Raw genomic sequence first — 15,029 nt, forward strand, 5'->3', positions numbered from 1 at the left:
TGTTCAGGGAGTCAGAGGTTGATTCCTATTTCAGTGTGTTTGAACGTATAGCGGTAGCATTGAAATGGCCCGACGAGGTATGGTGCCTATTACTTCAGTGTAAACTAACAGGTAAAGCCCAAGAGGTTCTGGCAGCGCTACCTCTTGAAGACAGTTTGAATTATGAAGTGGTCAAAGCTACTGTTCTTCGTGCCTATGAGCTTGTTCCTGAGGCATATCGACAAAGATTTAGGTCTCATAAAAAGTCTCCTACTCAGACTTATGTGGAGTTTGCTAGAGACAAAGGAAATCTGTTTGACAAATGGCACAGTGCTAGTAAGGTAACTGATTTTAACTCTCTACGGGAGTTAATCTTGTTAGAAGAGTTTAAAAATTGCTTACCGGAACGCATTGTAGTTTATCTGAACGAACAGAAAGTATCCTCACTGTCGGAAGCGTCTGTATTGGCAGACGAGTTTGTGTTGACGCATAAGAGCGTGTTTTCGGCTCGTACGGAGAGCAGGGCTGCGGAGTTGCTAACTTTTAGTCCTAGTCGACCAGCAGTACATCCAGCACGCCCAAAAGATGTGCGTCACTGTTTCTATTGTCATAAGGTGGGACATATGGTTAATGATTGCTTTCTGCTAAAACGCAAACCGGGGATGCCTCAGCACGCCAGGCCGCCAACGGGTGTTGGGCTGATTCGTACGGTTGTAAGGCCGGAATCAAGACAGAGGCCTCATAGTGAATGTGGTTTGAAAGGCCCTGTCCCAGATCACAGTTATGAACCGTTCATTTTTGAGGGGTTTGTTTCTATATCAGATGACGAAGCGTCTCAGCGTCCAGTTAGAATCCTCAGAGATACTGGTGCGGCGCAGTCGTTCATACTCGCTGATGTGTTGCCCTTGTCCAGTAATACATATTGTGGTTCCAGTGTGTTAGTACAAGGAATTGAAATGGGTTTCGTCCCAGTGCCATTGCACTTTGTGAACGTACACTCTGAGTTAGTCAGTGGATTGTTCAGAGTTGGCGTACGTCCTATGTTGCCAGTAAAAGGTGTGACATTTATAATGGGCATCGATATTGCCGGAGGAAAGGTAATACCCATATTGGAGGTATTGGATAAAAGTGACCAGTCTCTCTCCGAGGAGCTGGCACAGGGTTATCCAGATGTGTTCCCCGCTTGTGCTGTCACACGTGCTCAAGCACGACAAGTGGGTGAAGTGATAGATTTGTCAGACACGATTCTATTCAGAGAGTGTGACCCAGAGGATAGTTCGGGTGCTACCTCTGGTAAGCTGGTGCAGTCTGACCAACAGTCCAGAGAAAGGAAGAAGGATGTGGAACTTGTTGCTGAGGCAATACAGTTACCAGTTACTCGTGAGCAGCTGATCGCTAACCAACAGGTTGACATTAGCCTGGCTAAATGTTTTTCTAGTGTTGTCTCAGAGGACGAGCTAAAGAAGAAAAACATGGCATACTTCATTGATGGTAATCTCCTCATGCGTAAATGGACATCCCATGTTGACGCTGGCGGAGATTGGAATGCTGTTTACCAAATAGTGATTCCTACAGCCTTTCGACAAAATGTTTTATCCTCGCTCATGATCACCAGTGGTCCGGACATCTGGGAGTCACCAAGACTTATGATCGTGTTTTGCGACATTTCTTTTGGCCTGGCTTAAAACAAGATGTGGCTCAGTTCTGTCGGACTTGCCACATCTGTCAAGTAGTTGGGAAACCGAACCAGGTTATTTCCCCCGCGCCTCTTTGTCCCATACCGGCCATAGGTGAACCCTTCGAACATGTGATGGTTGATTGTGTTGGACCATTACCAAAAACAAAATCTGGTAACCAGTTTATGTTGACAATTATGTGTGTGGCCACCAGGTACCCAGAGGCCATTCCTCTGCGAAAAGGGGTTGGATAATGTGTTGGCAGATGCTTTGTCTCGTGTGTAATGATCTAGGTTTTTTTTTGTTATCCTGGCAGGATGATTATTGAATTTTGGGTGTTGTGATAGTACGTGTGTCGCAAACCATTTTGGTTTGCTCTTTTAAGGGTGGGAGTGTTACGGATACAGGTATCCTGTGTTTTTGTGTGTTTCTCTCCTTCTGCCCTAATCACAGGTGTCCTGTATGTTCCTGATTGGTGGTCGTTGAGGTGTCTGCTGATTGGACCAATCAGTGAACATTCCTGTGAATAGCACCACCTGTTACTCGTTTGTTCAATCACACAGCCCATTGTATAAAAACCAGTCTTGTGTTTGTTGAGAAAGAGAGACTTTTTCCATATGTGAGTATGGACACGGTGGTGTCCTGTGTGTTGTGTACTCACTAAGTTGTTGGTTACCCTATAGGTAACTTTATTAGAATATATTTCTTTACCTGAGTGTGGATACTGTTGTATCCTTTGTACTTATTTAATTGCTGATTACCCTGTTTAGTAGCTTTGTGTGTTTCTGGGAAAAGGGGAGTTTAAGCTAGATGCCCTTGGGCGTACATTACCCGTAGGAAGAAATCTGTCTATAAACACTAGTTAGACCTGAGCGGACCACCCACTGTATTTTTGTATGGTAGCAGTAGCCTAGCGGTTCTTGAGGCAGGCAAGATCAGTTTAGGGGGTTTTACACTATTGTTTCATTTCTTGGGTCCTGCTCAGCCCTTTTTCCCAAACCATACCGTGTGTTCAGAAATAAACACTTTGTGTTTGACGGTAGTTCATGGTTGTTGGGTCATTTTTGGTTCTCACTGTTCCCTGCCACACTTATAATTTACATGAATTTATGTTACGGGTCTCATGTCCATCCACCCTAGATGTTTAGAGCCACGGGGTTCGTAACAAACGCGTACAACAACAAGCGGCCATGATCCAGGCTCTCGGCACCGCCATGGAACATGTGGTGAACACAATGGAGCGATGGAAGAGAGGAGGTCTTCCTATACCTCCTCCGATTACACCACCACCATCATCGATACCCATCGCTTCACCTCCGGGGTCCAGTGGGATTCGGCTCTCGCTCCAGAGGGCTTATGACGGCACAGCTGCCAGGTGTCAGGGTTTTCTGCTCCAGGTAGAACTCTACCTGGCAACCATCCACCCGGTCCCCTCGGGATACGAGAGCGTGTCCGCCCTCATCTCCTGTCTGTCCGGTAAAGCGCTGGAGTGGGCCAACGGCGAGTGGGGGGGAATAGACGCCGCTACTGTCAGCTATGCGGAGTTCACCCGCAGCTTTAGGGCGGTATTCAATCATCCACCAGAGGGAAAAGCGGCGGGTGAGCGTCTATTCAACCTCAGACAGGGAAAGAGGAGCGCGCAGAAATTCGCACTGGACTTTCGGACTCTGGCTGCCAACGCGGGACGGAATGAGAGGGCCCTCATCGACCACTACCGATGTAGCTTGAGGGAGGACGTGCGTAGGGAATTGGCCTGCAGGGACACCAACCTAAGCCTGGACCAACTGGTGGACATGTCGATTCGACTGGATACCTGTTGGCTACCCGCGGACGTCCGGATCCGGGGCCGTCCATTCCATCCCCCAGCACTTCCGAGCCTACCCCTATGGAGCTCGGAGGTGCTGCCATGAGGGAGACCAGGAGAGGGGCCATCCCCTGCACCAACTGTGGCCGCAGAGGACACACTGCTGGTCGGTGCTGGGGAGGGTCTCCTAGGAGTCGAGGCAGTAGGCAGCGCACTAATGAGCCATTCCAGGTGAGTAGGCACCCAACTCACCCAGAGCTCCCTGTTGCGCATATGTGTATGAATGTTGTGTTTCCCGAGTTTTCTCCTCAGTCCCAGCATAAGGCGCTAGTAGATTCAGGCGCAGCTGGGAACTTTATCGATCGTCAGTTTACCCATAAGTTAGGGATTCCTATTGTGCCAGTCGATTTGCCCTTCCCTATCCATGCCCTAGATAGCCGCCCTTTAGGGTCAGGGTTGATTAGGGAAGTCACAGCGCCTCTCAGGATGAAAACGCAGGAGGGGCATGAGGAGATAATTAGTTTGTATCTGATTGATTCTCCTGCGTTTCCCATGGTGTTGGGGCTTCCCTGGTTAGCTTCTCATGACCCCACTATTTCATGGCAACACAGGGCTCTCAAGGGATGGTCTGATCAGTGCTTGGGGAGGTGTGTAGGTGTTTCCGTAGGGGCAACGACGGTGGAAAGTCCGAACCAAGTTCCCACCATGCACATTCCGCCTGAATATGCCGATTTGGCTCTCGCCTTCTGTAAAAAGAAGGCAACTCAATTACCACCCCATCGACAGGGGGAAACCTCCAGGTAGGCGCTGCGCTTCCCCGGAGTGACGTGTATCCTCTTTTTCAGGAGAAGACGGCGGCTATGGAGACATATGTCACCGAATCTCTGAGACAGGGATACATACGGCCGTTCACTTCCCCTGTGTCATCAAATGTATTTTTTGTGAAGAAGAAGGATGGTGGTTTACGCCCGTGCATTGACTACCATGGACTAAATCAGATCACAATAAAATACAGCTATCCACTACCTCTGATTGCTAGTATGACGGAGACATTGCACAGGGCGCGCTTCTTCACAAAATTGGATCTCAGGAGCGCGTACAACCTGGTGCGTATTCGGGAGGGAGATGAGTGGAAGACAGCATTTAGTACCACCTTGGGGCACTATGAGTACCTCGTCATGCCATACGGTCTGATGAATGCTCCTTCAGTCTTCCAATCGTTCGTGTATGAGATTTTCCGGGACCTGCATGGACAGGGTGTAGTGGTGTATATCGATGACATTCTAATATACTCCGCTACACGAGCCGAGCATGTGTCCCTGGTTCGTCGGGTGCTTGGTAGACTGTTGGAGCATGACCTGTATGTGAAGGCGGAGAAATGTCTGTTCTTCCAAGAGTCCATCTCCTTCCTGGGACACCGCTTGTCCGCGTCAATTGTGGAGATGGAGATTGACCGCGTTTCGGCCGTGCGTAATTGGCAGACTCCAACCACGGTGAAGGAGGTGCAGCGGTTCTTGGGTTTTGCCAATTACTACCGGAGGTTTATCCGGGGCTTTGGGCAGGTAGCGGCTCCCATTACCTCCTTGCTAAAGGGAGGGCCGGTGCGTCTGCAGTGGTCGGCTGAGGCGGACAGGGCTTTTAGGCATCTGAAGGACCTGTTTACTTCGGCTCCGGTGCTGGCTCATCCGGATCCTTCCTTGGCATTCCAAGTTGAGGTGGATGCGTCCGAGGCAGGGATCGGTGCTGTACTGTCTCAGCGCTCGGGTACGCCACCAAAACTCCGCCCCTGTGCTTTCTATTCTAAGAAGCTCAGTCCGGCGGAGCGCAATTATGATGTGGGGGACAGGGAACTGTTAGCTGTGGTTCAAGCCCTGAAGGTGTGGAGGCATTGGCTTGAGGGGGCTAAACACCCTTTTCTCATTTTGACTGACCACCGTAACCTGGAGTACATCCGGGCGGCGAGGAGGTTGAACCCTCGTCAGGCAAGATGGGCTATGTTTTTCACCCGATTTGTGTTTACGCTCACTTACAGACCAGGTTCCCAGAACGCTAAGGCAGATGCCCTGTCCCGACTATATGACACAGAGGAGAGGTCCATTGAGCCCACTCCCATTCTCCCGGCGTCGTGTCTGGTGGCACCGGTGGTGTGGGAGGTTGATGCGGACATTGAGCGGGCGTTACGTACCGAGCCTACTCCCCCACAGTGTCCGGAGGGTCGGATGTACGTGCCGCTCGAGGTTTGTGATTGATTGATCTATTGGACTCACATGTCACCCTCCTCTGATCATCCTGGTATCGGTCGGACAGTGCACTGTCTTAGTGGGAAGTACTGGTGGCCCACTTTAGCCAAGGATGTGAGGGTTTATGTTTCCTCCTGCTCGGTGTGCGCCCAGTGTAAGGCACCTAGACACCTGCCCAGAGGGAAATTACAACCCCTACCCATTCCACAACGGCCGTGGTCTCATCTATCGGTGGACTTTGTCACGGACCTTCCCCCCTCACAGGGGAACACTACGATCTTGGTTGTTGTGAATCGGTTTTCGAAGGCCTGCCGTCTCATTCCTATGCCAGTTCTCCCTACAGCCCTACAAACTGCTGATGCCCTGTTTACACACGTCTTCCGACACTACGGGGTACCTGATGATATAGTGTCAGATCGGGGTCCCCAGTTCACCTCTAGAGTCTGGAGGGCGTTCATGGAACGTCTGGGGGTCTCGATTAGCCATACCTCAGGTTTTGACCCCAAAAGTAATGGGCAGGTGGAGAGAGTGAAACAGGATGTGGGTAGGTTTCTGAGGTCCTATTGCCAGGACCAGCAGGGGGAGTGGTCGGGATATATCCCCTGGGCAGAGATAGCCCAAAACTCACTTTGCCACTCCTCAACTAACCTTACGCCTTTTCAGTGTATGTTAGGTTATCAGCCGGTCCTGGCACCTTGGCATCAGAGCCAGATCGAAGCTCCTGCGGTGGACGAGTGGTTTTGGCGCTCGGAAGAGACCTGGAACGCTGCGAATGTACACCTGCAGCGGGCTATCAGGCGACAGAAGGCGAGCTCCGATCGCCACCACAGTGAGGCTCCGGTGTATGCACCGGGAGATCGGGTCTGGCTCTCGACCCGAAACCTGCCCCTTCGCCTGCCCTGCCGGAAGCTGGGTCGGCGGTTTGTGGGGCCATTTAAAGTCCTGAGGAGATTGAACAAGTTTTGTTATAGGTTACAACTTCCTATTAATTACCGTATTAACCCCTTGTTCCATGTGTCTCTCCTCAGGCCGGTAGTAGCTGGTCCACTCCAGGAGTCTGAGGTACGAGAGGTTCCTCCGCCCGCACTGGACATCGAGGGGGCTCCGGCGTACTCAGTCAGTTCCATCTTGGATTCGAGGCGTCGGATGGGGGGTCTGCAGTATCTCGTGGAGTGGGAGGGGTACGGTCCGGAGGAACGGTGCTGGGTCCCTAGGAGGGACATCCTAGATCCCTCCATGTTGAGGGATTTCCACCAGAGTCATCCGACTCACCCTGCTCCGCGTCCTCCTGGCCGTCCCCGAGGCCGGGGTCGGTGCACGGCTGGGGCCGTGCGTCAAGGGGGGGGGGTACTGTCACGGATTCAGCCGAGGCTGCCCCTCCTCCTTGCTCGGGCAGGCTCCGGCGTTCGTCGTCACCGGAGTACTAGCTGCTACCGATCTATGTTTCTGTGTTCGACTTGTTCTGCCTTGATTGTGTACACCTGTTTCCCATTATGTTGTATTGTCTTCCCTATTTAACCCTCTGTCTTACACTGTGTGTTGTGTGTGATTGTATTTGTGATCGGCAGTCGTTAGTGTGCGGGTTATTTCCTCCCTGTGTGGAGATTGTTTGTTCTCAGTTTACTTTCAAGTAAAGTACGTTTTTGGATCAGCTCTGTGTCCTGCGTTTGACTTCACCCACCGCAATTCACTGACGCCTTTGACAGGTGTGTAGACTTTTTATATCCACTGTAGGTCCTTGTATGGCACAAAGACCCATCCAAATGCTGATGTCAGGCTGGTAACAACATTTCTTATTTTGTTTAGGTTGGCAGTAGAATTTTTTATGAAATTCAGGCATCGCAGCAGAACTAGCAAGCAGTCTTGGGAAAAGAGAGTGGCAAAGGGAGTTGCAAACATAGGATCCGTGCTCCAGTATTCCCTTACGGAGTTCTACTTCACTATTCCCATGAGAAGGACTGTTACCAGGAAGGTATACATTTCACTAATTGTGGTTTTCATCCATTTAGCAAGCTTTCCCCTCAATCCTGGATCTCTCTTCTCCTGTAGCTCCAAGGCCTAACGATTGATCTCCTCCACTGTCTCCCACCTGCACCTCTGTCAGAAACAGCTTAAAGCACTCTGACTCAGAGGGAGATGGCAAGGGGCTTTGCACTCCAGATTGGGACTCACATCAAAGCCAACACCAGGGCCAGGAGGGGTGAAATGGCTGGCGGCCTTCCAGCTACCACAGACCTCCTGTACTTCACCCACTGTTGGTCTGCTCCATCACACCCAGCATCTTCAGAGAGATCTGGGACTTTATCAGTGGGCAATTGGTCCTCATATCCAGGGTCCTCAATGGCCACAAGGTAGGGAGGCAGCTCTTCACTGTAAATGTCAGAATCTGATTCCTCATTTTAATACTCAGACTCATTGTCAGAATAAACAAAAATTCAACATTTGTGAGTAGTCTCCTTTTGAAAGAATTGCTAAAGCTACAGCTTAGCCCACTAGCTATATACAGTGAGGGAAAAAAGTATTTGATCCCCTGCTGATTTTTGTACGTTTGCCCACTGACAAAGAAAGTCTATAATTTTAATGGTGGGTTTATTTGAACAGTGAGAGACAGAATAACAACAAAAACATCCAGAAAAACGCATGTCAAAAATGTTATAAATTGATTAGCATTTTAATGAGGGAAATAGTATTTGACCCCCTCTCAATCAGAAAGATTTCTGGCTCCCAGGTGTCTTTTATACAGGTAACGAGCTGAGATTTGGAGCACACTCTTAAAGGGAGTGCTCCTAATCTCAGCTTGTTACCTGTATAAAAGACACCTGTCCACAGAAGCAATCAATCAATCAGATTCCAAACTCTCCACCATGGCCAAGACCAAAGAGCTCTCCAAGGATGTCAGGGACAAGATTGTAGACCTACACAAGGCTGGAATGGGCTACAAGACCATCGCCAAGCAGCTTGGTGAGAAGGTGACAACATTTGGTGCGATTATTCGCAAATGGAAGAAACACAAAATAACTGTCAATCTCCCTCGGCCCGGGGCTCCATACAAGATCTCACCTCGTGGAGTTGCAATGATCATGAGAACGGTGAGAAATCAGCCCAGAATTACACAGGAGGATCTTGTCAATGATCTCAAGGCAGCTGGGACCATAGTCACTAAGAAAACAATTGGTAACACACTACGCAGTGAAGGACTGAAATCCTGCAGCGCCCACAAGGTCCCCCTGCTCAAGAAAGCACATATACAGGGCCGTCTGAAGTTTGCCAATGAACATCTGAATGATTCAGAGGAGAACTGGATGAAAGTGTTGTGGTCAGATGAGACCAAAATCGAGCTCTTTGGCATCAACTCAACTCGCCGTGTTTGGAGGAGGACGAATGCTGCCTATGACCCCAAGAACACCATCCCCACCGTCAAACATGGAGGTGGAAACATTATGCTTTGGGGGTGTTTTTCTGCTAAGGGGACAGGACAACTTCACCGCATCAAAGGGACGATGGACGGGGCCATGTACCGTCAAATCTTGGGTGAGAACCTCCTTCCCTCAGCCAGGGCATTGATAATGAGTCGTGGATGGGTATTCCAGCATGATAATAACCCAAAACACACGGCCAAGGCAACAAAGTAGTGGCTCAAGAAGAAGCACATTAAGGTCCTGGAGTGGCCTAGCCAGTCTCCAGACCTTAATCCCATAGAAAATCTGTGGAGGGAGCTGAAGGTTCGAGTTGCCAAACGTCAGCCTCGAAACCTTAATGACTTGGAGACGATCTGCAAAGAGGAGTGGGACAAAATCCCTCCTGAGATGTGTGCAAACCTGGTGGCCATCTACAAGAAACGTCTGACCTCTGTGATTGCCAACCAGGGTTTTGCCACCAAGTACTAAGTCATGTTTTGCAGAGGGGTCAAATACTTATTTCCCTCATTAAAATGCAAATCAATTCATACAATTTTTGACATACGTTTTTCTGGATTTTTTTGTTGATATTCTGTCTCCCACTGTTCAAATAAACCTACCATTAAAATTATAGATTGATCATGTTTTTGTCAGTGGGCAAACGTACAAAATCAGCTGGATCAAATACTTTTTTCCCTCACTGTACATTAACAACAACACTGAATGGCTCCGAGTGAGTATCAGGGTTGATGTGATTGGTTGCAAGCATGCACCACTTGTATCAATAAATCACTATCAGAAAATGGTTTGTGTGTTAATAAGTTATTTACTCTTTTATTCACGTTTTCAAGTCCTGCATTCCGCATCTTGCATAGATTGTAATGGAAACAAATGATGTGTGTAATATACTTTTTGAAGGTTGTACTGATTATGATAAGCTAATGCTAAGCTAATTGCCAGTAATGTGTGGAGCCATGTTGTTGACATCTTCAATGCATTCTGTATGTCACGTAAATGTCTGTCAGACCAAAGATGTTATAACGAATTGAGGTGAAGGGATGTTTCACTCGTCTTTCAGGTAAACTTCCTGAAGTGAATGATGGGAAGTTAATGATGTTAGACGACACAACCCCTTCAACATGCATACTGCAGAAAGACCCAACTCATCTTGTCACCTCGTCTTATTTTTGGTTGACGAGGAAAAAACAAACATGGCGGACCACACAAACTCTAGCCACTGTCGGATTACTTTAGACTTTTATAAAGTGTTTTACTCAATTATTTCCATCATTGGTGAGCTCTCCCGTGATGTGAAAAATTGTAAATAATAATTGCTAATAGCTAATTCATATTAGAGTGTCTGTCAGCTGGGAGTTAGCCAAAATGAACACTTGTGTTAGCTCACACTTTCCTCAGTCAGTGCTAGTAGCCTACATTTTCTGATTAGGATGAGAATTGTGTTATGGCTGTTGCTACTTCTGTGAATGTCTGAACATCTGTATCCAAAAACAAACTGCTCACAGTGAGGACATACAGTTGTAAAGACTGTTTGTGCAAAATGTTTCAGTGAAAAAACAGTGTGTCGAGCTCAAACGCTGACTGATGCGTCCATCATCACTAGACGTTCGAATGAAGTGTTCTAATCACACCAGTTTGAGCTTATGCTGCAGCGACCACTATAGAATGATCACACCCATTTGCTCGTACATGTCAAAAGGTTAAAGAGATTACTGAACCAGCCACCTCTCTCTCTCTCTCTCCACCAGACATCTTCTCTGACAGTGTTCCCTCACCTGCCTGACCTGCACCAGCATGTTCTCCCGGACCTCCTCACCCACTGGCAGGCACAAAAAACAGGAAACCCTTACGTGTTGTGGTTCGCTCTTTGCCCCCTCTGTGCCAACATAATGCAGTAGGTGCCCGCATAAACCAAAGATTTAAATCAGAGAGAAAAATAGATGTAATGCTGTGTGTGTGTGTGTGTGTGTGTGTGTGTGTGTGTGTGTGTGTGTGTGTGTGTGTGTGTGTGTGTGTGTGTGTGTGTGTGTGTGTGTGTGTGTGTGTGTGTGTGTGTGTGTGTCTGTATGTCTGTATGGGCAGATGTACTATCTCACCTGTAGTGGATGACGGGCGGGTTAGCTTTGGCAGAGCAGTGGAACTTCACCAGGTTGCCCTCCAGTATGGGCTGGGGCTCCACAGATAGGTTGACCAGGGGCAGGTCTACATGGGAGAGAACAGAGGGTTAGTCTATGAACCAATGCCAGAGTATGTTGTCCTGCCGAGACTGAGGCTGTCCTAATATGGACATCGTACAAGTGAGTCAAAATCTAAATCTAATCTAATTTTATTGGTCACATACACATATTTAGCAGAAGTTGTTGCAGGTGTAGTGAAATGCTTGCATTCCTAGCTCCAACAGTGCAGTAGTGGTTAACAATTCACAACTATACACACAAATCTAAAGTAAAATAATGGAATTAAGAAATATATAAATATTAGGATGAGCAATGTCGGAGTGGCATTGACTAAAATACAGTAGAATAGAATATAGTATATACATATGAAATGAGTAAAGCAGTATGTAAACATTGTTAAAGTGACTAGTGTTCCATTATTAAAGTGACCAGTAGTTCCATGTCTATGTACAGTGAGGGAAAAAAGTATTTGATCCCCTGCTGATTTTGTACGTTTGCCCACTGACAAAGAAATGATCAGTCTATAATTTTAATGGTAGGTTTATTTGAACAGTGAGAGACAGAATAACAACCAAAAAATCCAGAAAAACGCATGTAAAAAATGTTATAAATTGATTTGCATTTTAATGAGGGAAATAAGTATTTGACCCCTCTGCAAAACATGACTTAGTACTTGGTGGCAAAACCCTTGTTGGCAATCACAGAGGTCAGACGTTTCTTGTAGTTGGCCACCAGGTTTGCACACATCTCAGGAGGGATTTTGTCCCACTCCTCTTTGCAGATATTATCCAAGTCATTAAGGTTTCGAGGCTGGCGTTTGGCAACTCGAACCTTCAGCTCCCTTCACAGATTTTCTATGGGATTAAGGTCTGGAGACTGGCTAGGCCACTCCAGGACCTTAATGTGCTTCTTCTTGAGCCACTCATTTGTTGCCTTGGCCGCGTGATTTTTTTGTTGTTATTTTGTCTCTCACTGTTCAAATAAACATAGCATTAAAATTATAGACTGATCATTTCTTTGTCAGTGGGCAAACGTACAAAATCAGCAGGGGATCAAATACTTTTTTCCCTCACTGTAAGCAATGTCCCCACACTCTCTGTCAGCTTTCATAGCTGCGATAAGTTATTTCCGCCTCTGGCACACAGCTTCAGAGAAGTCCTTGTTGAGGAAGATGTTGATTCCTCTCAAATGATTGGCTCTCTCTCCAGAACAGCCATCTTTTCCTTTAACCTTAGGAACTTGACCACTTTTGGCCTGGGTCTGTCACCTGGGCTGGTTGCAGGTTTTCCAGACCTGTGGGCGCGCTCCTTCTCAATCTTCCAATGATCAATCGCCAGCTTTGCAGTGATCTTTTTTCTCACTTTCTCCTCAGACTCCGTCCAGGTCTCATGGGGAGACTCTGGTATGCCATCCACAACAATGTTATTCCTCCTGGATTGTCCCTCTAGACCCTCTAGTCCCCCCTCTCTGTTTCCCAGTCATTTGTAATAATGATTGACAGACAGGGCTGATGTCATCTCGCTGCAAGTCTCTTTCAGGACATCCACTGCCTGGGAGAACTGCAGACTGTTCTTATGGTCCTGGACCTCTCTGGTCAGAATGTCCATTGTTTTGTTAGTTGAGTCCACCAGTATTTTTGACAAAGCTCTTGAAGCTATTTTCCTGTTGCTGTAACAATTGTTTGTAGATATTAAAAATATTTAAAAGATCACACTTATATGATCGTCAAAACACTATCTTCTCCATACCTCCCACCTTCTTTAGCTTTGGGTGGCATGATGGTACCAACTTAGGTTAACGCTGGTACTCCACACAATTCCAGCCAGAACAGCTCACAGGGCAGATGGAACCAGCAACAAACAGCAGGGATTTAATCAGCCACAAGCCCGGGACTATCTGCGGTCCCAGCTACAAGGGCTAACCGTGTCGCGGGCTGTTTAGTGTCTGTAAAATCAGATTGACTCCCCTAATAGAGTAAGTGGTGTCAGATGTTTGTTTGTGTGTGTGTGGTTTGTCTGTCTGTCTGTGTGTGTGTGTGTGTGTGTGTGTTTGTGTGTGTGTGTGTGTGTGTGTGAGCGTGTGACCCCAATCGAAGGCAGATGGATTCAGTGGTCCGAGTCAGATGTGTGTGAATGTGTGATTGCAAGAAGCAGCCTGTAAACAACTGTATAAACATTGTTGCAGTGGCTGGGGTTTGATGCTATCCTGACCCCCAGTAAGACATTTTCATACAGCAGTGCTTAAACCGGTTAATTAAAGATTCACTAATTTCCAACAAAAAAACAAAACAAAGCAAACAACAAACATAGCGGAAAGGGCTCATTAATACTCTCCTGTAATGGCTGATATTTCCCATTAAGATTAATTGGAGCCTCGTTTCGCTTGCTAATTGCTACATTAGAAATGTATGCAACTTTTTAAAGAATACCCATGATTAAGTACAGCTCCGGATGAAAGTAACAAACACATAAATTAAACAAATTAAACAAACAACAGTGTTGAGACGAATGAACTGAATGTGCCTTCGGTGGGAGCGTTGGGAGCGATGTCTCCGTCAGTGTCCTTTTACAGGCTGTTTTAAAACAAATCACACTTAGTTAAATAGTCTGCTGCTGAAACGGAGTGGGACTGCGCAAATACAACAGGCTGTATCCAAATTACCCCTGGCACTAGCCTAAGCAGCCTCAGCAGCCCCACAAGCACGCCCAGAGATGGATAGCAGGGGCAAGGAACCATCAAATGCTCTCTCACTCTGTAACTCTAAAAGTGCTTTAGATGTGTGCAGCGATGGGGCTCATTCTGTGCTGCTAATTCCAAAAACGTTCTCTGTGATTTTCTTCAAAAGCACCACTGATCTTTGATATAAGCAAATGGAACTCTTTCACTTTGACTTCTGTCGCCTTGATTGTGTTTGACTTATCAGGAAAAGGTTTAGAAAGTACATACTTGAGTATAAAAAATTACCTCCTGACCCTTTGGCCAAGGGGAGATTATAAAGATATTTTTATGTAGTTTAGTGCATTTTTATTCAACAAATCTAGCCAGTGCATTATTGATAATAACTTTCATCAACTTAAATGTATAAGAGTAATGGATTAAAGCGGATGCTTGTTACTCCCCCGTAAAGGCCTTGTGGGAAGCTTTGCTAGAATATTACAGGTGAATGATTTACAATTTAGTCCCAGCTCCAAAGAAAAATGAATAATCCCAGAAAATCTCCAAAATATAAAGCAGCCACTTAAAAACAAACATCCTTAGGTCAAGTCTTAACTCTTTGCTATATGTTGAACACTCTTATATTAGTTTTTTATCCAAACACACTTACATGAAGTATTTTCATGAGGACAGTGTGATACAGAAGTAGCCATATTTATTTAACCAGGTAAGCCAGTTGAGAACAAGTTCTCATTTACAACTGCGACCTGGCCAAGATAAAGCAAAGCAGTGCGATAAAAACAACAACAACAACACAGAGTTACATATGGAGTGATAGATGTGCAGAAGATGATGTGCAAATAGAAATACTGGGGTGCAAATGAGCAAAATAAATAACAATGTAAATAACAATATGGGGATGAGGTAGTTGGGTGGGCTAATTACAGATGGGCTGTGTACAGGTGTAGTGGTCGGTAAGATGCTCTGACAACTGATGCTTAAAGTTAGTGAGGGAGATAAGAGTCTCCAGCTTCAGAGATTTTTGCAGTTCGTTCCAGTCATTTGCAGCAGAGAACTGGAAG

The 15,029-nt window shown here is 46.8% G+C and overlaps 1 protein-coding gene across 2 annotated transcripts in view; it reads right to left on the minus strand.

The window, feature by feature from the left end:
• LOC121573985 (kin of IRRE-like protein 3) overlaps window positions 1-15,029 on the minus strand; it is a 377,432-nt gene that overhangs the window by 56,157 nt on the left and 306,246 nt on the right. For both annotated transcript variants that reach the window (XM_041886424.2, XM_041886423.2), the window contains exon 6: window positions 11,212-11,317. In XM_041886424.2, coding sequence (XP_041742358.1) covers window positions 11,212-11,317 — 106 coding nt within the window. The remainder of the gene's footprint in view (window positions 1-11,211; window positions 11,318-15,029) is intronic.

Source organism: Coregonus clupeaformis, chromosome 9 (assembly GCF_020615455.1).
Source record: "Coregonus clupeaformis isolate EN_2021a chromosome 9, ASM2061545v1, whole genome shotgun sequence".
Taxonomy (NCBI): Eukaryota; Metazoa; Chordata; class Actinopteri; order Salmoniformes; family Salmonidae; genus Coregonus; species Coregonus clupeaformis.